The following is a 23,737-nucleotide window of genomic DNA, read 5'->3' on the forward strand; positions in this document are numbered from 1 at the left end:
ATATTATTTATGGTGTTTAATTAATTTTTTCTGAAGTAATGTGTTTTTATAGATTTCTGTGCCAGATTCAGTCAGTCATGATCAGCTCTGGGTTTTTTTTTGTGGTTTGGACTTTTTTCGCCTTGCTCATAGGGGCACGTTAGTTATGTTGAAGCCTGTTGCAAAGCTGCGCGTTGACTGGAGGGAGTCTTAAGGCAATAAAGTAAATGGCATAGGTGCAGAAAAAGTCTCCCAAGTTTGGGAATTTGATTATGCTTTGATTGCATCTCAGAATAAGTCCACATTGAAGTGGGTCAGACTCTTACCTTGACCCCACGCACACGCAGCAGGCAGAATTGATGGCTGCTCTCGGCGACAGCAGAAACGATGACATGCACAGTAGTGGCTGTTGCTGGTACTTCTAGTATCAGATAAATTAGAAAGAACGTTTTGTTTTATGGACCTCATCTCCTTTGCGACTTGTCTTACAGTTTTCTTGTTGTGAAAGGACGTTACAAATTGTCGGATAACTTTTTGAATTGGGAGATCTCCGAAGAGTAGCCTTTCAGTTCTCACCGACTGATTTGCAGAAGACGGTGAAACGGTTCACTCTCAGCAGCGGCGGCACTGCAGTGCGGCTGGACTCCGGTGTCGTTCATGGGGCAGAACAGCTCTTTATGTAATGTCCTGGTTTGTGTCTGACGCTTGAGCTGAGGTTTGCCCTTCTATAGCTTATATCCCACACAATTTGTTTCTCTGGAATTATCTGAAGGATGTAGATGCAAAGACAGTTACCTGTATTGGCTTGAAAAATATGTCAAATTACAAAAGCACCTGCAAAGGCTGAGTTTGCTGTAGCAAACAAGTGCTTTGTCATTATCCATTGCGACTGACTGTTAGTAGGCATTCGAGCTGGCCATAAATCTCATAAAAGGTTAATGTAAAGTGTTCTAACTAAAATCTAAGTGGAATTAGCATTCAGGCATGATCTTGACTGCACATCAGTGTCCAGAATCTGTGAAAGAGGGTCAGATGTTGAATATATCTGAAAAAAGGTACTTTATTTTTGTACCAAGAATTGTTTTTTTATTTGCACAGCTCCTCCGTGAGTTTGATGGACATGCCATAGATCTGATTAGGATTGCAGCAGCCACCGGAGGCTTTGTCCTAGTCTTCGTACATTCTGTCCCCTCCACTTCATGAAGATTCACTGCACGCCTCTTTTATCAATGGTACTTAATGTTAGTCTTGGATCAGCCTACAGGGCATTTTGCAAAGCATAGAATCCACGTACAGTGTGTTGAATAACATGCAGAAAAATACTGTGTCTAGTTAATGCAGTACATCTTTATTTTTTTGAACAGATAAAGCATTTCCTGTAAATCTGAAATTCATCAATTGATTTCTTTTTATCAAAAGTCAAAGGCCCAATGAAGAGCAATGTATGAAACATATTTTTTTCCCGAGTATGAAATTCTCACTGGGAACTGTAACAGATTAAGCAGCTTCATGCTATATATTGCCATCTAATAACTTAGATTATGCACATTATAAAAGTATTATCTGAAACCATTTGTTTTCTTTTAAATGTGAAAGTTCATCTGGAGGACATCTATTATTGTCTCCTTGGTTTTGTTTCATTTAATGTTGAGGAGAGATTTTCTGTGCTGAAGTGAATTTTCTTAAGGACTCTTGGAGACATAATGTAATTTCTGGCTGCCAATTTATAAATATTTATTTTGCATTTAAGTTTTTCCATGTTTTGCACTTGGGTAGTCTATTATGGAAGGAAGTTTCTCCCCAGTTTGTATGGGTTTTTTTATGTTTTCTTTTATCTTTGACTGAAAACACCTTGAATTTCCTCCAGCTTCTTCTTGATAAGCTATGTATGTCTTAATTGTTGCCAAGATGGCCACTGTAGAAGGAAAGATTTGCATCTTACAGACAACATTCATTTTGTTGTGTTTCTACAGGCCCATCACTTGAACAGTCCTAGCAAAACTGGTTTTCAAGGATTATTTTTTTTTCCTTCCTTCGCTCCTCATGTCAGTCTTATACATGTTTATCGTATCAGATTTTTCTTTCAGCAGGATTAATATTGTGCGATTCCATTTGTAGTTGGGATTAATGGTAATAATTGTTTTTGATGCAGCCTTACAAAGGCTTAGCTAGCAGCGCTAGAAAAAGCCGATGTTAATCTATATACTGGGATTATAGGGTAAGACCATTTTCTTCTCTTCTTCTTTTCAAACATTATATTACTTGCAGATGAGGAAAAATGCACTTATTCTGCTGTCACATATCAACAGCAATTTTCATAGATGCCTGCTTTGTAATCCCTGACTAACCACTGCACTGTAATACCGTTTATGAATACAAGTTAAGATCTTTCCAATTTTTTTATTTCCTCCATAGTCATTTCAGTCTGTAGAGCTCTGAGCTAAAGACCGTATCTAAGTGGTACACGATGCAACGAGCAGACAAGTGTCCAGCATGACTTGTCTAATGTTGGCAAATTAATTACAGTTGTAATCATTGCAGGGCCTCCCAATACATGTTTTTGAATTCTGTAAAACCAGGATAGAGTCAAAGTGGCACATTTTTTTCTCTTTGTTAAGAGAATGAAAACAAGCTATTTATTTATTGTTCACTCTTTACTTTTTTGTCTGTTGCTCTTGGATGCACATTTTCTGTATAAAATGGAACTAGTAGTTCTCAAGAGGACAAACTTTCAAGTTGATGGATGCCATGCATAGCAACATTTAGGGCACCCTTAATTTGCACTGGCTGGGAGATGCCATGCCAGAGAGAAGGAGGAGAGAGAAATGCATGCAGAAAGTCCTTCTTGACCTGTAAACTCAAGAGCTGGTGAAGCTGCGACAGTCGGTGTCATGGGCTTGTTTGAAAGTTTGGCCTTGGTTTGTTAGTTTACATTAGCAGTTACACGGAGGACAGAATATTTATAGAGGTTCACAATGCCCAGTGTAGGAATATACTGCAGTGATCTCTACAGCTACGGAATCTTCACAGTCAGAGGCTTTGCTAAGGGAAGTTCTTACCCACAAGCGATTTCTGAGAAATGAAAAGCAGGAGTCTGAACTCGTCTTCCCTTCGTTGGAAGTGCTCTGCCAGCCAAACGCTTCTGTGCAGGCTTCCTTCCAAATGAAAAGCCTTCAGTGTAATCTGGGGAGCTCCTTTGCCATCAACAGCCCTGAGAAAAACACTCTCATTAAAGAAGGAGAAGGAAAAACGCTTATTACTGTAACTTGTGTCCATGGAATGATCTCAGGATGGGCATACTTGAAATATCTTGCTAGGAGATGATGTTGCAATGTTACTAAATGGTTTGGTGAGGCCTTTCTGTATTTCCATAATTTTATTTTTTTTTTGCTTTGAACAGCGCAGAGTTAATTGCCAGATATTAAATATTTATAGGTGATATTATTATTCATTACTAAGTGACTTTTCCTGGTGCTGCAAAGCAGTTGAGACTCATTCAGCCTTGGGAGGAAAGCGGAGATGGCAGCCGTGAGGAAATCCTCCTTTCAGGCCTTCAAGCGCTGGAGCTCACCCTTCTTCTAATGTGATTACAACAGTCCTTATTGTGTTCAGATTTTTGATTAGGAACCTTAAAAGGGTCAAATTCTGCCCAAGGGGCAGCAGATTTGTGTCAGTTCCTATTTTTAATCTAAGCGTGCTCTCAACTGTAGTCACAATGAAGCACTTTTCTCCCCAAATAGTAGCATCAAGTTTTTGTTTTAAATCACAAATAGTGCTGCCAAATGTCAGAGAATCAAGAGGCTGTGCTAAAAGCCTGCCACTCTTTCAAGGATTTATTGTCCACTGTTAACTTTTTCTTTGAGTTTCAGTATTGTTTTCTGAATTTTCAATCAGTCAATAAGTAAGTAGCAACTGCTACACTGCTCTGGAAAAATGCTACGGATCAGACAGCTTGGCTGTGCTCTCTGCCATTGTAAGGTCAGGATTTGAGTACAACAGCTATTGTCAGAGCATCTTGCACATCCAGTCTTAGCTGCCTATTTATAGGGGTTTTTACGTTACTCGGAGGAGTAGGATGAGGGACTTTTTCGAAAGAGAAGATACTGACTTCGCTGTAGAAAAGATACCAAACGCTCTATAAATACTAACGAGTCTAATGTCTCTATATTTCTTGGTCTGCAAAATGTAATGTGCTTGAATTACTTTTCTGAAGAAGGGTTATTTAGACATATGGAAAAACATCTGTTCGAGGCATAAATAAATAGTGTTTCAGTGGTTACACAATGTAAAAGACCATTCAAGGTCTTCTGTGCCTAAGTATCTACCATGATGTGATTCTGGCTATGGCTTCTTGAAAGCAGCATTTTTCACATTGAGGTGTAGATTTTGAGATAAACATATTTGCATCAAACCCGTCAATCGTTAATGGAATTTGTATGTACAATCATTCCATGGGATTTTTGTCTCTGGAGAACAAAATTCTGCCTGTGCTGTGAAATGTCTGCCTAGTTCGTAGGTACAAACATCCATACTTCTGAAAAGACAGGGCTGAGATGAAGAGCAAAAACGAGACAGTATTTTTAAATTATGCATATTTTACCCTTCTTCCTGCCTTTTCTTTTTTTTTTTTGTGATTAACCAATGTATAAAATATCAGGCAAAAATGAATTATTCAGTGAGTAACTTTGAAGACAATTTGCTCCAGTGTTTCAAATTTGTGTCTGTCTAACAAAATTTGTGAAATGAGGAGCAATAGGACACCCCACAAGTTCTTGTATGAGGAAGCTGCTGAGTCATGAAATTCTGGCTGATTTTGAGCCAAAAACTTCTCAGACTTTTCAAAAATCACTGTTTCTGATTTTGTGCATGATCCGCACATTTTTGCTATTATAGCATAATAAACAGATGCATAATTTTGTAATGGACAGAAAAAGATGAAAATGTATTTATTAGCATGTTTGTGATTCTTTTAAAATGTAGGGTTTAGAAAAAGGAATATAATGTCTGTCTTTACAAATGACAGAAGTGCAAGTATACTGTTGGCCTTGCATTTCAATGAGCTGTTGAGCTGTGGCACAAGGAACCGGATAAAGTGATGACAAATATAAAGTTCTTGCCCTGTGGCATTTGTCATGGCTGCAAGGTCCTTTGCAACCCTGATTTTACTGCGATATGTGCCTTCCCACCGCTGATGAGCTTCATCCCGCCATCCTTTCTGCAGGGATATTCCATAGATCGAGTCCTGGATAGCAGTATTTTGTGTGTTTAGTGAGTTTGGCATTTGTGATTTGGGGGTCTGTGATGACAGGGCCATACAGAAGTTAGCATTTAAATTCAATGCCTTGTAAACTCAGTAGAGAATACAGAAAGCTCTTCCAAAGGGCAACCGAGAGCACGAGAAGGGCATCTTTTCCTGTAAAGATTCCTGAAGTTAATGGTGTGAATCCCCTCCCTGATGATCAAAACAGCCCTCTTAAAACTCTTCAGCATTAAAAGTAAGGACAAAGTATTTAGAGGAGAAGCCTTTTAAAATGACACATGCCTATCATCTCTAAAAAGCCGTAGGTGATTGTAATTGCTCCCTGAGCAGTCTGATTTTCCTGAGCAGTTCCTCTTAGATCCCTTTCTTCAGGAAGGCAGAGTCCTCTCTTCTTTCAGGAAGATCAAATGTGCAGTTTTTAAAAACTCTGCTGTTGAAACATCAATGCAAGATTCCAGTGAAGTTTGTCCAAAAAAAACCAAAAAGGCAAAAAAAAGCTGTGTGTGTCAGAACTTCACCTGAAGTAAAGGTAAAAGAGAGATGCTCTGGAGTGTGTAGTGCCCTGGGACAGACAAACTTCTCTCTGGATTTCCGTTCCACGGTTCAGGAAACACCCTGCCGCAGTACTCGGCTTCCACAAACAAGTCTCTACAGAAGTTCGTGGGCTTGGCTTTAGATTTTGAACCATATGTTGATGTATATGGATATCACATCCTCCTGTTTGGTAGCAATACATCCAGACGTACGAATGTCTTTCCTTGGAAGTATACTGACGTGCACAGATGCTGCTGGGGAGGTGGGAAGGAGACGAGGTGCCATGTAAATAAGTGGGTAAGGGCTTAGTGAGAAAGTGTAAGGTGTGCGTTTATAAATCGGTGGGTTCTTCCAGTAGCATTCAGCATTTCAGAGGGGAAAACGGAGTTCTGCAATGTGAGGAGGAGTGGGAAATGTACACCAGTTATTATTATTCAGCGCCTCGCAGACTGAAGTAGCTCAGAGGCAAGAACAGTGGGTGAGCAGGCTGCATTCATTAGCGGCCTTCATAGCTCTGCTGCTGGCAGATCAGCCCATCTTTATGTGTTCAAATCTATCACTTAATGCTTGTAAAGACCTGCATTCAAACCACATTAGACAGAACTAACTAAGGACAGGTTTGGCTTTACAAATAAAACTTTAGATTGGTTTCATTTTTGCTGTTGCCAACAGTCAAGAAGTTTGGGGTCACAAAGGTGCTTTCTTAAGACTTAACATGCTAAATATTGTCTTGACTTACGGCTGTGATGGCTTCTGAAAGAGTGTTTGGAGTCATTCCCATTTTTCCCTCTGATTCTGATTACTTCTGGGATAAATGTACATCGCTGTCCTGTATGAATAGCGTTCAAGCTACAACAGATGTTGATGTGTTTGACCCGACGCCGCTGCGCTCAGGGTCACTGCTGCTGCAGAGAACCCAGGGCATCTCAGGTGAGGTGTCTGCAGCCTTATCTCATTTCACCTGCTCTTTACGTGAATGAAAGGAGGATCGTTTGAGCTCCAGCTGAGGATAATGGGGGGGGGGGGGGGGAATTTAAGTCATATCATCTCTAGCATGAGCCAGTTGGCCAATAATGAAATTCTAAAAAACTGATGAGAAGTTATTGTACACAAATATATTAACGTAAAATAATTGTCATGCAGCCTGATGCCGCGCAGTGCAATGACAATGACAACATGACCTACCGGTGTTAAGTCCTGTGTCACTTTAATGATGCACTACACCTAGCCACGTTTCAGCTCCATTGGAAAGCCTAGAAACCACGTTATGACTTGTGATAGTAAACAGTTCCCCATATTGCACCAGTCAAGAAATAGCAATGCCCTTTTATCCAATGGGAATTTCTTTTAATTACTTCTTCCATCTGATCAATGTTAAACTTTATATTGTAAAATTTATTCTGTGTTGAAAGATGTATATGTTCAACAAATAAATTAATAAATTAACAGATAATAAAACTAATAATTTAGTTCTTTAAGCAAGGCATATACAGCTGTGCCTCTGTCTTTCTAGTACTCCTTTGGAATCCAGATCCCTGGATCCAATCTTTATTGAAATGATTTATACACTGTAACATTATGTTGAGTTGTATCTGAAAGAAAATCTTGCTCCGTTTCATCCTAGACATGAATCAGTTTCCGACAGGTCTTTATTTATGCACTTTCTGTAATTATACTGCAGTTTCTTCATTAAAAAAGAATGGAGAAAAAATAGCCAGTAAACACCAAGTTCCTTCCAAATTTATCTGTCTTTATAGTAATTAGGAAATTACAAATCCCTGTGAGTACAGTCATGGAGAACTTCTTTCTCCATTTGCCAACTCAATCAGTACTTTTCTATACAAGAAGAAATGAACAAAAGGTGGCAATCAGAATCAGTTGATTCAATGACCACCTGTTTCTTTTAATTAAAAATAATAATTTTGTGTGAATTCCAGGAGGGGACTGAAAAATCTGCCTTTGAATCATTTTTGAACTGCGGTCAAGTTGTCTTCTCCTATATAAGTATAGAGAAGGAAACAGTTGATTGATAATTGTCGCCATTAATTAAATGCGATTTTTTTTCTGTTTGTGTACCTTCTTAACTCTCTTCAGATTAATAGAGAATAGAAGTCGTCTTAGTGATGGGAAAAGGATTTTGTTGTTATTTTTGGCTGGGGTGTCATTTATCATCATTTCTTCTGCAGAACTTGAGAATCAGTCTTGATTTCTGAATGTGATTCCAACCCTTGAACCCACGGATGAGTTGGCTGCAGTTCAGACTTGCCGTACTGCGGCTGGTTCCAAACGTGCGTGCATGGGTCTGCGAGCACCATGGCGTGTCCGCACCGCGCTCGGCCGAGTGTCCGCGTCAGCTCAGGGCTCTCCTACCTCTGCTGTCCCTGAAACCCGTCATGAAAAGAGCCCACCTCTGCTTTTCTCCATTGCACCCTTGCTGTACAGTCTTAAAGACTAATTTGCATAGGTTTTATTTGCTGTATTTTTGCTTAGTCTTTGTTTTCTTATCCCACCGCTACATTACGTTGTAGAGTTGAATGCAACTGTTTATGCTCTTAACACCTACTGGTATATTAAGATGTGCGAGTGGTTTCCTGTCCTGTAGATGTCAGTGGAACGAACGCCTTCTCCGAGTTATTCCTTAGAGTCATTCCAAACAGCGAAACGCCAAATTCTGCCTGGAGGTTGCATTCCTGGAAAGAGTCACTGTACAATTTCTTTCCAAGTGGGAAGGCGTGGTTATGTCATTCCTCTCCTCCTCCGTTGCGGGACAGGGCTCTGAGCAGTGGTACGTCGACCTATGGAGGATTTTTTGGGGTGCTTGGCAGGTAGATGTGAGCTCTGTGGAGTCTTGCAGCTGGGGAGGAGTAACCCCATGAACCACCACAAAACCCAGCTGGTCTGGAGTTGGCCCTGCTTTGAGCCAGGGGTTGGGCTTGGTGGTGCCCAGGGGGTCCCGGCAGCCTCAGCCCTTCTGTGATTCCGTGTTTTTTTTGACTCTTCAGGCAATAGAAGTCTTATCTTCTACTGTCCTTTGCTGAAAGCAACAAAACTTTTCTACACTGCATCTCTGAGAGAGGAAATATCAAACAAGCTTCATGCATTTGTACGTTTTGTAATAAAAAGTGATAGGATCTGTACATCACTGACTTCATTACGTTACTAACTCCTTCCTGAGAGTCTCACATTCTCTTTGCTTTCCTTTTCCCATGCACACAGCCTCACTCGCTCAGGAAAGAACAAAGCTGGTGACCAGTTAAACAATGACTTTTTGCTGTTTCTTGCTTCTGGGCTCTGATGAGAGAAGCCATATTTTAAGCCCTGGAAGTTATTTCCAGTAGAAGCATCTGGCTCCCTTGGCTCTTGCAGCTCCTCAAGCTCGAAGCTGCTTTCTCCACTTAAGATGCTGTGCAAATCACCAAGATTTCTGCTATCTCAATAGGAAAATAAATAGCGAACAGAAGAAAGTCGCTCAAACAGACGTGGTATCTGAAGGGGGTCTTAGATATTGCAGTGGCTGTTTGGAAGGTGTTTAGAAAAGCTGGAGTTTGAAGACTTTGATAAATTAAATGGAAGTTTGCCCGAGGACAGCGTGGGATGAATGTGGGATTTGGCTCCATGCAGAGAAAAATACGCTAGGTTCTTCTCAAATATGTTTTATTAAGTTGGTATTCGCTTGAGGAAGTTAAAGCTATTTTAAGTAAAATATATGCGGTACAAATTGCAATGGTTTCAGTGATCTGTTGGAGCAGCGTTCCTCGCCGTCCCTGCTTTAAAGACATTTGGAGGGGGACAAAGAAGGATGTTGGATTCAGGGTTTCTGTCGCAGCAGGAAATGTTTAAAGGTTGTGTATTAATGTGGGGAAAACAGACCTGCCGGTCTCCAGGGCTTTTCTGTTGCGAAAGAGGAACGGTGATGGCCTATCTCTGTGTATGGTTTTGCGTATACTTAATGTGTTGTCTCCCCTTCTCTTTTCGATAGAAATGCAAACAGTTGGTACCACAAGTTTTGCTTCTGAGGTTCAGGAATAATTTTTTTTTTGTGTGTAAGTGAAGTAATTTGGGATGCTTTAAGCTTACTTTTCCTTTACACTTTTTAAACTAGTAAATAAATATGTTTGTAAGTGTTCGGTTGGGGATGAAGAATCCTGTGGTTCTGCCATGGAGGTAGGAAATGGAAAACTGGGCTCATTTGCATTTATTTACACAAAATTGTTCTTTGTTGTTGTAGGCCCTGATACAACCTTAGGACCTTACGGGTCATCTGCTGCAGAACTCCTTTCCGTTATTTTTGTAATGGAAAATGTAATCTTCCCTTTCTCCTGAAATACTTTTACACTGGCACTTTTGCATTTTCTGCTTCCTAATGATCACAAAAACAGCAATTCAGATAGGGAAAAAAACCTTTCACCAACCATAGGCAGTTTTAAAAAAATAATTAATCTTATGTATTCCCTAACAGCTTGTTAATGTGTGTGTGTGTTGGTATTAATGACTGAAAACAGTCATTTTTCCCCCCACCTTGATCACCGGTACAGGCTCCAGCACTGACAGATCTGTTTGCAGCGTTGATTTAAATTCCTTCCAAAAATCACACCAGTTCTACGTGTGCCACCTGGAAGGTGCCGAATCAGATACAGGTTCAGAGGATTTGGTCTCAGATACGTGGTTCCGGTGACACAGTTATTGATGCTATCGAGTTACATACTATGAAAGGACTTTAACAAGGAATAATATGATGCTGCTTCGTATATAAAATCTCCACTGATGCATGAGGTGGTTTTTGTATATTTTATGCTTAAAAGCAAAGCGATGATTTGATGCCTGAAAAATTATAGTCGGTTCAATGTTGCTATCGAGGGGAATAAAATTCTAATCAAAAGGGAGCTTTTAGAAAGAGTTCAGAAATATAATGCTCATGAGCTGTTTTGTAATGTGTTAAAGCACAGTTTGCCATGTGCTGCTGGTTAACCGTGCGCTTTCAATTATGACACACCCCCGTCTTTGAGCCAGAAAAATTATGGAATGATTTCTCGCAGGGGGGTGCTTTCCATTGCTGTTCAATAAAGGAAATGGGTTCATTTGTGCTAAACAAAGAAGAAAGGCAGGGATGGTGGCAATAGTGCTGCAGGGGGGCAAAGCGGAGCTCACTGGCGGTGCACAGCCTGAAAACCCTGGCCCTTCGATGAGATGCCTCCGTGTTCTTCTGCTTCCCTCTGCTGGAGTGCGGCCGATTCCGGCCCGTCTCCGGAGCAAATCCCAACCCCTGCTAGCAGAGCCAGAGCTGTCGGGCTGGGCAACTCACTTCTGCAAACTCATTTATTTGTTTATTTAGAGGTTTCTGCTCCATTTTCGGTTTTCTTTCGATGTCCTCATAGCGCAAGTCTGTGTACAACTCCCGTCTCCAGGTCAGTGCGATTCTCTGGCTGCCAGCCTCTCTATAGGCTTTGAGACTCATGAATAATTTGATTTTTTCGGAGCTGTGTGGGGTGTAGATGCCCAGTTGCAATTCGTCTTTCTAGGGACGCTGCACCCATGTCCGTCGTTACAGGCACAGAAGCTCCAGTCTGTTGTGCTGCAGTCGAATTGCAGAGCACTGGCTAGATCCCTGACAATTTAAAGGTTTTTCAAAGACAAATATTTAAATGTCTGTGATATCAATTGCCCAGAGTTTCCTTTCCCATTTAATTATATTATATTGCATTCCGTCGTACTTATAAAAATGGGGGATTGTCTTAATAATAGCAGCGAATTCACTTTTTAGCATGAAAATAACATGAATTTTAATAGACCATATAATTTATCACTGCTTAACAAGTGCTTTCCCATTGCTTTCCCATCGCCACTTTCTCCCTTTCATAATTTTGATGGATTTTGGAAACAGAAGTAGGTTTTCCCTTTAGAGTTTCACAATTAATCTATGCCAAGTTTAGTGCAAAGTTCAATTCTCTTGCAAATAGCAGCCATTATTTGGCAGTTCATCTGTCATATCCTGGCTTGGCTCCCTGTGTTTACTATGAAATATGACTGCCAGCTATGCTTTGGGAATTATCGAAAGTTTACGTTGATTAAAAGGGGATATTTGAAGAAAATTTACAGGAGCTTACCTCTAACTCAGTAGTTTACTGAGCTCTAGCTGAAAAATACTAAACGTGCTGCTATTTCCTCAATAGTGCATACAAGTCACTTGATGCATAGTTAACATTGGGAAGTATTGAATTGTATTAAGCTACAAAGTTAATTGCTGTTAATAATATAAGTAATTAGTACTGGCAATGTCATAATTTTTACTTAGTTACTTAAAGTGGAAACTATAGATTCAAGGGTAGTTCTAAGTGCGTGAGACGCCTGTGTTAATATACGGAATAAGACAAACGGGTTTTTAAATCTGTGGTGGGCATATAGAGAACTCTTGGCTTTCTCTGGGTGTTCTCAGGCTTGCGTGCGAAATAACAATGTTTTGTATACTTCAGTTTACCAAAAATAAAAAAATGCATAGGATTGAAACAGAAAATAGGATTAAATACTGATGGAAGAGTGCACTCTCTTATTTGTTAGCTTTAAATATTTTTTAGTTTCTTCTGTTCAGTTCTATTAAAAGGATTTTAAAAGAGATTTCTTACATGCAAAGTTTCCATTTCGGGAGTAGTTTTGGTACTGTTTTCCTTTGTCCTGTTTTTTTATGCTGTGCCTGGAATAAGTGACTTCACGTGTGCGTATAGAATACTAACTAATAATAGTCAAAAGATACTTTCTGCTCTTTAAAAAAATTAACTCGTATTGAATTGTTCATTTTAAACATCATACAGTAGGCATTTTCACACAATGGTAGAGAACTAACATTTATTATGGAAAGCAAATGACGGTTCATGTTATATACGTTGAGCCCTGCAGGGCCAACGTCAAAGTTTGATCCAACTCGATTTCTTTATTCACGTGCCTGCTTTGATTTCGGTGTTTGGGGTAAGAACGCTTTCCCTGGTGTTCTGTAGTTACATGCTACAGGCGCTGGCGCTGCTTTGCACCGAGTGCAGTATAGTTGTCCCCACATGTCACAACATTTTTAAGCCACACGCACACCCCTGCTTAACTTAATTACCATGTATAGTCCATTGATTGGAATGGAATTATTTGGTAGTTATATAATTTTCAGTATAATACACAGGTTCAATGGATTTAGTAGACATTCACTATAATAATTTCCCATAGTCCTTTCCCCTCTATATCATTACGTTATACTCATAAATACCACTTGTGTCAGATGTTAAACACAACTTTTAAAATCTGTTTATTCAATGTCATTCTTAGAAGCTGTGGGTTTTGTCCTTCTCGGCAACAGATGTGCTTACCAAAGTAATGGTTAAGTGTATATATTTATAAGGCAACAGATCCCCTTATGTCTTCTAAACAAAACAATTTAAGGAAGAATTGGCTTTGAACATGTGTTTTAAGTGGTTTGGGAGGCATATAGTCAGAGTCGATCCATCAGATAACCCTTCAGTAAAGCGACGTTCCCATGACCCCGCACCGCAAGAGCCATTGGCTATATCTTGAATAACTAACGAAACAGATGTTCTCTGGAGCATTGAATGTCATTCCATTTAGGTTAACTGTGTTTACAAAATAAATATGGTTGTTAGCAGTGTGCATTTCATATCTCGGGCTGTGTAACAAACAGAACTATTGAAATAGTCTCAATTTGAATTCTTAATGTAAAGTCTTTGCTCTTTATCCTGGATACTATATAGTTTCTCTCTGTGCAGTGAAAACTAGTGGTTATAGATTCATCATAAAGCTTAGAATCATCACCAAAAAAAAATTCACACAAAGATTGCTTACCAAAACAAAAAAAAAAAAACCTTCACAAAGTATAGTACAGCAAAATATTAAATTTTGAAGGCAAGATTTTGCTTCCTCAGAGTCATATTTTTATGGTAATTACTGTTAAAAGTTCCAAAATTTCTTTAATTTCTTGAGAAAGCACTTAAACTAGAGGAACCTTTTGTTTTTGAAGAGAGAGTTAGCAGGTTTTCCATTTTGTATAAATGCTGTGCTTTGTGTTTGATTTTTTGGAAAGCTTTTAATGGCAAGTTGAAAGGTTAGTTTATTGTTTAAGACCATTTAATAATTCTTTTCTAATATAAAGGTATATTAATATAAAATATAAACAGAAGAAAAACATTTTGATGCCTCATTTTGCAGTCGTGTTTTTGTTAAGGATGTTTTAATGCATGAAAGGCCTGGCGTTTCATAATTTCCATGGTCCTTCTGTAAAGAATGTTAGCAAGAATGGATTTCAAACCCCAACGTATGTTTTTTACTGAAGCAGAATCACTGCTCTTCCCAACTTCTGATCAAGATTGTGCAGCGATAGTTTTGACTAAAGTACAGTTGGGGCTGGAAGTGGCCATAAATGACACAAAATAGAGGTGATGTGCACAGAAGTCTGGGACTCACACGCGTTATTTTGGCAATTCCCGTCTCCGAGTGCTGGGAGCAGGCTGGTGCAGGTGAAGTGCTGTGGCTGTGGGTATGTGGAGTGAGCCCGACAGGGGTGAGCGTGCTGAAGATGGGATTTCTTCCGTTTATATGAGTGTTCTTGGTTTTCCAAAGGGGACCTCTACCCCTAGAGAAACAGCAAATGTATTTGGATGTGTCATACATTTAAGTGATTTGGATGTATTCCATTTCACTGGTCCTAAATTAGAAACCGTTTCCAAGCTGGTGATGGCCTCAAAATGTCCTCACCATATATGTCCTTTCTCTGTTCAAAAATCAGATGGGAATAGCAGTGTCCGTAAAATATTTACTACATGCCAAGTTAGACTTTGTTCACTTTCATTTACAATAATATAAATTATAAATTTGCCGCATTTGAAGACGATCCCAGTCTTTAAGCTCCTGATTGTAGAGGCATTTGACTGTATTTCAGCTCAGCCCTTTGGCAGTTACTTCCCTCCTCTCCTGCTGTATTTTGTGTCACCATTTCAGAACGGTGATGGTGGCACGCGCTAAACAAGCAGACACGGTATGAGGCTTTAGCCACAGGCTGGATGCCATCGTTTATACTTTACGTATATGTACAGTCAGTAAAAGGAAGTTTTCATGTAGATGAATCACGGGAACGAGCCTGCGCGTTCTCCGAGCTGACATAGTCTTTCTTACAACACCAAAACAAAGGGAAATTAGGAACCAAGAGCAATGGACCTGCACTGGTGTAGGCACCGCTTTACAGGCTGCGAATAAGCTCCATGCTGCAATTTATTTCTCTGTAGCACGAGTTGGAGAGCAGGAAAGTTTTTGGTATTTGAAGTAATACATTAAAGGTGTGTCAGTCGTATTTTTTTATGACTTGAGAATCTCTTTCTGTTTTTTCCTTCAGGATCCCAGAAGCAAGCACAAATTTAAGATCCACACGTATGGGAGCCCGACCTTTTGTGACCATTGTGGGTCGCTGCTTTATGGGCTTCTGCACCAAGGGATGAAATGTGACAGTAAGTGAAGTTTGGACATGTTACCAAAAGGGTATTTTAGAAAGTAAGTGGAAACACTGGTTAGCAGCTTCTTACTTCTTTTCTGTGGAAAATACCATTTCAAATGGCAGCTGTTTATAGTGCTGTTACATTGCAAGTGGATATTTCAGTACTACAGTAACATACTAATGAAGATCACCTCTGTTGCTGAGAACACGGTGTATTGAGTTCGATGTGGCGGAAGAGCCTTTGCCAGTTTTGAGGAAGGCTGGTTTGGGACTGGTCAGGTGAATACACTGTTGAAAGCTGAAGTTTCGGTTTGGTTGGTAGCCAAGGTCCAATATTTTCCTTGCATTTCATTTTTCTTGGAAGTCTCCTGCTAGAAAATCTAATAACCAATTTAAGCCTAACTCCGTTCATTGCTAACGCTGGCACAAATGCTCTGTTTTCTTCGTCACATTCCCAGCAAGTCTTTATTCCATTTTCACTTTTTTCCCCTTGCACTTCATTTATCATATCTTTAGGTTTCTGAAGTAGATTATTTTATTCTCTGTTTAATTTACCGTCTACAAAATGTATTGTAGGATGGGAACTAGCCGTGTTGTTCAGTGAAGAACATGCAGCTGTAATCTGAAAGTCTGCCAGCCGTTAAGCATTGTAGTCTTAACTTCCACTTTGCTCAGAGTTTGCAGCGTAATCATATTGTTAGCTTCTCACTGCTGCCCGAACCGTTTTTATATCCACAGCCTGTGACATGAATGTTCATAAGCAATGCGTAATAAACGTCCCAAGCCTGTGCGGCATGGATCACACAGAGAAAAGAGGAAGGATTTATCTGAAAGCTGAAGTCACTGGTGACAAACTGGAAGTAACAGGTAAACAACTCACCTTGGAATTTTGCAGGTAATACAGGTAATACAAGTGTATAATATACACTGTGGGTTTATGTACCTTGGTCAAAATCTTTTGTGTTTTAAAGCCAGCGACGGAGTATTTCCCTTCAGAACTGTGAGGATTTCATTCAACATGTCCTTGAATCAAGAAATGATGAACTGGTGTTCGTAAAAATAAATAGAAAAGTGAAAGCTGTAGTAGGAGCTTTAAAAACTTAGCAACATTAATTAGAAAATCGCTGTAATGTCAATTTTTGGTGTAGAAAGCAGCCCAGTAGGATAGCTGGCTGTAGAGGAAGTCAGCCATCATCTTCAGAACAGAAGAAATACTCCAAACTTCCATCAGCTGAGGAGTTGTTTCCTGCATTTCAAACTATTTAATAAACAAAGGCAACTTGGATTCCATCCCAAATATTACTCCCAGTGAGTTATAAAAAAAAAAAAATTAATCACATTTTATAAGGTTAAGGTTACCAAGATGAGGAGGAGGGAGAGAGAGGAAGGAAAGAGAGGGTGGCAGTTCATTTCTTTGGAAGTGTTTCTCCCAGAATTTATGAGTAAGCTTTGGTAGTGCGTGCACCCACCCACCCCACCGACCCATTCCAAGTCTGAAGTTGCAGAAAAAATTCTGGAAAACTTATTTTACAAGTTGAAGGACTGTTTTGTCCCCCTAAATAGCCATGTAATAGGTTGGGTAACTCCAACAGAACTTCCTTGTGCTGTATCAGAGTGGAGTTTATTGCTCAGGATCTGCACAAGAATTTGTATTTACGGCATGTTACGGGTGTTCTGGGTGTGCTTTCTATTTCAGCCGGGGTCAACTGATAATTAGTCTGTCTGCTATCTGAAGTGCAAAGTTGGTAGTGAACTTTATTGTTGATTATTCCTTTCTGTTGGATACAAATATGCAAAAAGTGTTCTTTGCCAATCAGATCGCAGTGTACGTGCTCAAAGGGAGAGCACGGGGCAGGAATTAGGATGGACAAAAGTAAAATAAGGGAAAGAATAAATTAGATTCTAAAAGAAAGTGCCAATTTTCTATGGCTCAGAACTTTAAGGAAATTTCAAATATGTGCTGTAGTAACTAGAGCCAAAATAAGTAAGATATAACATAAGAAAGGGAGTAGAAGACACTCATAAAACACAAATTCTCAAAAGCTTTTACCTCAGGAGGGTGGGTTGGTTGGTGTGTCGTCACAGGTGACACCACCACTTCAGTGAAGAAAACTTAGAGGTAGCAAATCTTAAGTCATCACCTTTGATGTACTGATACATCCTTGAACTTGGTATCTCGATAATGATGGTAACTTGCAAGAGACTGAATTCAGCGTCCGCACTATGGGACATGAACAGGGTATGAGGCTGTTATCGTTGCCTGTTTGGTGTTGCAAAATGGAATTAAATTCGAGGGCAAAGTTACAGCAGGACACAGTTGGAGGTTTCTCAGAGCATCTCAGCTTCTGCCTTTGTTTCTTGCTGTAGTCGTTGCCCCCCCGAGGACGTTGAGTGTTGAGTATCGCTTCAGCGTTGCTCAGGGGAAAGGCCAGAGCCTGGTGTACGTCGACAGGGTGTTCCTTCGACCTCTGCACGTCTGGGGGAGTGAGTCTCAGCAGAGACCGTACCCCTTGCAGCCAACACAGAGGAGATCAGAACATCCCACTGAATTTTCACAGCTTATAGAGCCAGCAAACTTCCCTCCTGTCGCTGTGGTCATTCACAGCTTTGTTCTCTCTAAGCCTGACTACCTCCATATTCTCCCGTCAAATCCTGTAAAATGCATTGAAAAGGAGAAGTACGATAAAATTTAGTTAGAAGCGATCAGAACGGATCCCAAGTGATACTTAGTTGGAGATTAACTTTTCAAATAGCTTCCTGTCGACGTAGGAGGAGAAAATTTGTCCAAGGTACCATCATTACCAGAAAGGTGGTTTCACTAAGTAGTGAGGCATTTCGAAGGCGGTGATGCAGGTTCTCAAAGCAATTGTACCATGAGAGAGGACTGATTTGAAAATCATCCAAGTGACAAAATTTAGTATTTGCGTTATTCTGGGCCACTTTGCAGCAAGGTTCTTAAATGTGCCTTAAACTTTCTGACATAGTGCACATAATTTGACAAGTAACAGGGACACATTTTCTGATGATTCAGCAGGTTTATAATCCTTCTAGGGACAAAAACACTTGTCGCAATTCTTTGTGGTACCAAGGCACCATAAAACAATTACACAAATAGGTTTTCTTTTAGTTCACAATTTTATTTGAAAAGGTCCTGTCTGAAATATGCATATGGTAAAATTGGTACAAATACTTTGTAGGTTTTCTTCATAAACTCTTTTTGGTGTGAGTATACTTGGCAAATGTACTTTTGTGTTTATAAATAAAACATTTCCATCCCACAATTAAGTAGGTTTCTGGACAACAAGAAAAATATTTACTATAACCTTGTTGTATGTATAACAATTATGGTGCTGTTAAGTTGGTTTAGCTGAGGCTTGTCAGCATTTCCAAGCTTTCGGAAAATTTCTTTAGATAAAAATGACAGTTGCCTTGAAAGTAAACTTGCTTTTTTTTTTGCTTTTTTTTTTTAAATAAAAAAATACTATACAGGCTAAGCCCAGACTGGGTGAAGTTTCAGATAACTTTTGTGCATGTTTAACTGAAATTAGGAATTGACAGTTAGCTGACGGACATATTGCTATGCAAAAATTTCCAACTCCTTTTCTCCCAGTATGGCGTTGCTTCTAAAATCTGTATTGAATGTACTGTTGCCAGAGCTGCCAAGCACCATACCACTGCCCTTAGCTTTGGAAAAGGAGGTGAATTAAATGTCCAGGAGGTTTAGGAACAGCAGGAAAATAATCAGTGATCAGTTGTTTGGTTTGAGCCTTTGCTTGAATCTTTTTGAGAGGAATTACTCTGTAGGTGTTGAGCTCCTTCAGCTGAATTCCTTAATATCTCGGCTTTGCATCCTGTTCTGGTTGTTAATTAGTTCCTGCTGATTCTTTCGTAGCCAGCCTTGATTGCACACGAGCCATTTATGCTGCTAAATGGAGATGTGCGCTCCGGTTGGCATCTTGCAGAGACCTTCGGTGGGCAGCTCGGCCAGCCCGGGCCCAGCCGGGACGGCCCGTGGAGGACGCAGCACTTAATGACGATCGCAAGATACGGTCGTTTGGGGGACACTGTTTAGTATTTTGCAGTTTGTCTTTACTTCTGCAGAATTGCTTCAAGGGTTTTGTGGTGGCTTTTATTTCCAGAAAAGGCCACACAGTACATGCTCGCTTACTGAGTGTTTTCCTGATAAAATATTGTAAATAGGCCTGGTTTTTTTTCCCAGTGAATACAAGGAAAGAGGCAAGGCAGAGGGCTGCCAGCTGGAGTTGGCCAGTGGTTCAGCCAGATTTATCTAAAATATCGAAGTACTTTGGCAGGTTTTGTATTGAACTAATGGTGGGAATGATGCAGTCCTATATGTAAACATACTTAATTCTGGTTTTCTAGGTCAGATCTTCAATCTGGGTGCGTAAAGGCAGACATACAGTCTTTTCTGTGGGAATGTTAGAGACTCTGCGACACTTTTTTGCAAATAAGTAGGAATTTTGTATAGATATACTTCACCAAAACCTTGCCATCTTCCCAGTGCTACTCAATATGCCACGTTCAGTGCTCATTTGTGTTGCGATTCTTAAATACCAATGCTTTATTTTACAGCTACTAGCTTGAGACTTACATTGGATATTAATAATTTATTGCACTTGCAGTAAATCAACTTGGGGTTTTCTTTGTCTTGAACTGCTTGTTTTCTGCAGTCACTGAATTCATGACCCTTTCATAGGCTGGGCTGATTTGGAAATTCTGCTTTTATGCATACTAAAGCAGTTTTTGCTATGCTTAAACTGTGCTTTTTGCACTGAATTTTCTTCCTCCTGATGTACGTTAAAAGTTTTGTTGCTCTCACATTTACTTGTTGACCCATCTTATAATTTGAGGCTCTTCCGAGTGGGTTTGTAGGTGGTTGAATCACAATTTTGATTTATTTTATTTTTGAATTATTTTTATAGTGAGTAAACAATAACCTTTGTGAGAGAATAACCCCATCTGGTGCACTGACATATAAAAAGCTGCCACATTACTGGGATCCTACACCGTGACCTATCAGTTGCTGGGAGCTGGATTTGACAGCAGCTGACAATAACGAACTGCCCTCCCGACACGGGCCCCAGTTCAGAGGCAGGGTGTTACCGACTCGCTGTCAGCTAATGCACCCTACTGTTACTTAAATGTTATTAAAATATATATATATATATACACGGCCTAGAGTTTTCCGGGGGCTTGAGTGTATTTTCATTAGCTGAAAGAATACAGAAAATCTGGTTTTATTCTTCAGTGATGCTTCTGTTATTTAACAGAGGAGGAGACCTGGCAGTGATCTCTGCCGAGGTTGGGAGCACATAGCCGGCTCTCCAACAATAAGCTCCCCAGGAGTTCTGTGCGCCCCACCGTATGTTTTTCAAATTATTTATGAATGTTTGAATGCTGAGCCACCCGATGGCACTGCATATTAATGTCTCGTCTCACGGCTTGCTGCGGACAGCTGGGTTCAGAGCCTCTGCCCAAACAAGCTTGAGAGACAAAGTGCAGAATTTGGGCACACTTCTAGATTCTCATAAAAACTGTTTCCTTAAAAGACCCCACCACACAGACACTCTAATAATTTTATTTATGATCGTCTGGGGCAGTATTAGCATCTGTCTTTGTTAGCATTAATTTCACGATATTTTGCTATTAATTTAAAAGGGAACATGTATGAATATTCTGCCTATTTGACCAGCTTTTAGTACCAAATACTTATAAAGCGATCCCAAATAATTACTTGCCGGTGGGAGGCATTCTTAATGTCTCCAAGAATGTGCATCGCACGTTTCATCTCGCTAATATCTTCCCTCTTCTCTGGCGTTCCCAGAACCTGCAGGGTCGCAGCGTTCTTTGCAGGAGGAGCTGTGCCTTTAGCAAACGCCAAACCCAGTAGCAACTGGATGTTTCATTCCTTGAATTAACTTCATCATGAAGAAATCGGCAGTGTACAGTGTTCAGAAGAAACATTAGTTTCTCATAAATGGCCATCTGCATGCATATAACAAATTTAACTAAAAAGATATCTATAAATATATATAGATATGTAAGAATATAAACAGATAAGAATTAGAAATTTAATAGTCTGAATCCCCTTTTAAACGATTTGATACATCTTGTGTTAAGACTTAGGCTTTATTAAGTATCTGTCCTACCCAGCAGCACATATTTTTTATGATGATAATTTTTATAACGGTAATCTTATTCTACAAGTAAAATACAGTTGCTCCTACAAGATTTCCAGTCGCAATTGAAACCAGAGAACCTATTGCAGGCACCAGTACTCAGGAAGTAGCATTAGAGACGACGGTACATTTTTTGTCAGTAGGAGAGACTGTGTTAATAAATACAGAGGAATAAAGTGTTGTGCAACAGTGGTTCATTTTTCATCTTGTTCTGGGAAGGAAATGAATCCTCTGTTTCTTGTGTGTAAATCACCTGTGAAGTGCGGGCGTTCCAGGAGTGGACATTCGTTCCGTTGCCATCTTTCAGGAGTCAGGAGAAGGGGTGTAACAAGACGGAAACTGGTCTCAGGGGGAATATTAAAAGAAATTTTAGTTGGGCAGGGGTGTAGTTGTGCAATAGAGAAAAGTCTCATATCAGAAAGCCCTTTTAGTGTCTGGAAACTGTATAGAAACTGGAAAAGTGTCTGAAAAGCAGGATTTGTTTCAGAGCCAGTTGCGCATGCGAGTCACAGCCAGCTCCAGAAAGCAAGCATTCAGTGAGACTTTTAATAAAATCCTACAGTAAATCTTTAATGAAAGCTGAGCAGCTTTAGATTTCGCATATAGAGAGTACAAGTACCCAACTTGGCAGAAAGGCTATTTTCAGTAGTAGGAAAATCTTTTAAACTGTGATTAAGGAGAGCGCAGTAAGGTACCGGGGAGAAAGTTCCTTGGCTGGGAATATAAGATCCTCTGTCACGCTCCTGAGTCATCCGTAAACCGGGCAGATCACTGGAATCTGTACCAGAATCTTCTTTCGGAGGTAATGAGATTATGGAATAATTTACTAATCCTTTATCGTGGGAAGACAGAAACTTTACGATATATTGGAGCTGCCAAAGGTCTCCCTTTTCTTTCACTTTGCCAGAGGAGACCGTTGGAGACTTGAAGCCTCTTCTAAAAGCAGCTATTCGCATGCACTGGAGTGATTCCTGAGTTGCCCGTAGGGAGTGAAAGATTGGCAAGAAATGGTGGCCGTGATTAGTAAACTTTTATTATCAACATTTGGGAATTCAGGAAGAAGGTAGTTGTGACTCACTGGAAAAGGAACTGAGTAAACTCAGGCTGATAATAATTCAGCTGTGTTATAGGGACAGAAACATTTATTTACTCATTCCCGTGACTAAATATATTTGCTGGTGTCACAAGAAGTTATAAATCCGTAACTACATATGGCTTACCACTTCTGACCTATACAGTCTCATGGAAAAAGTTCCAGTTTTGTCATCAGCTCTCTGAATTCCGCAAAATTCTGCCTGAATTTCTTCTCTTTACGTAAAGTGTCAGTTGTTCTCTGCCAACCCACTCTGTCTTATTTAGATATTTATTTAAAGTATGAATACCTAAGAACCAGCTCTGTATTTTCTTGTGTCTTTATACTATTCTTGGAAAAGTGGGCGTCCTGGTTTTAGGCATGGCTTCTGGATAGATACTGCTGGATTATAAGTAGCACATAATAGAACATCCATAGGACAGCCATCAAATAGCTGACATTTTCTGCTGACTAACCATTTCTGATCTCTTCTTCATTAACAATGAGGAGGAAAATGGTACTTTTTTCCCTATGGAAAGTTGATAACTGATTCTGTTTTTCAGAAGGAGAACCTGGGCGAGCTTGTATTTGTTTGAAACTTCAATATATGCATCTTTTCACTGTCTTTTCATCTGTGTGCGGTCTCAGTCCCCGTTAAGATTGTAATCTGGACAAAATGTTAGGAAATGAACTTGTACCGGCTACTTTGTTCAGTACAGGGGTCATTATCATGCTTAATAGTTACGACAGAAAACTGGCAAGTAGTATTTTAGGTTTCCATCCAAGTTACTCCAAGTGATGCTGAGCTGCAACCATCTATAAATTAGAGTAACATCTCTATCAGTGTTTAGTTTGATTAACTAATAATTATGAAGCAGTATGAGATTGCGCGCTATCATTACAGCTCTGGCAGAATTCAGCCACAGTAAGTTGATTGGACTTATTTTTCATTTAACTTTTTCTGTTTCAGCCGTACACAAGAGATGGTGCCTTTGGTGGGGAGGGGAAATCTCCTCTTCTTGTCGATCCTCTTACAGAAACCTGACCTATCCTGTTAAAAATAGGGTGCCCTTAAAGAGGTGGACCACTTAGATGCTAATTCTGTATAAGCACTATTTAGCACGAGCATCATCATGCTGTTTCCTCAGGAAAAGAAGTGCAAAGTCAGTTGAAAAAAGATGTCTAAGGGTACTAATTATGCAGACAAAAGTACA

The 23,737-nt window shown here is 39.9% G+C and overlaps 1 protein-coding gene across 2 annotated transcripts in view; it reads left to right on the forward strand.

Moving 5' to 3' along the window:
• PRKCA (protein kinase C alpha) overlaps nt 1–23,737 on the forward strand; it is a 153,209-nt gene that overhangs the window by 82,365 nt on the left and 47,107 nt on the right. For both annotated transcript variants that reach the window (XM_054221442.1, XM_054221443.1), the window contains exons 4-5: nt 15,153–15,264; nt 15,990–16,118. In XM_054221442.1, the coding sequence (XP_054077417.1) occupies nt 15,153–15,264; nt 15,990–16,118 (241 nt within the window). The remainder of the gene's footprint in view (nt 1–15,152; nt 15,265–15,989; nt 16,119–23,737) is intronic.

Source organism: Rissa tridactyla, chromosome 15 (assembly GCF_028500815.1).
Source record: "Rissa tridactyla isolate bRisTri1 chromosome 15, bRisTri1.patW.cur.20221130, whole genome shotgun sequence".
Classification (NCBI taxonomy): domain Eukaryota; kingdom Metazoa; phylum Chordata; class Aves; order Charadriiformes; family Laridae; genus Rissa; species Rissa tridactyla.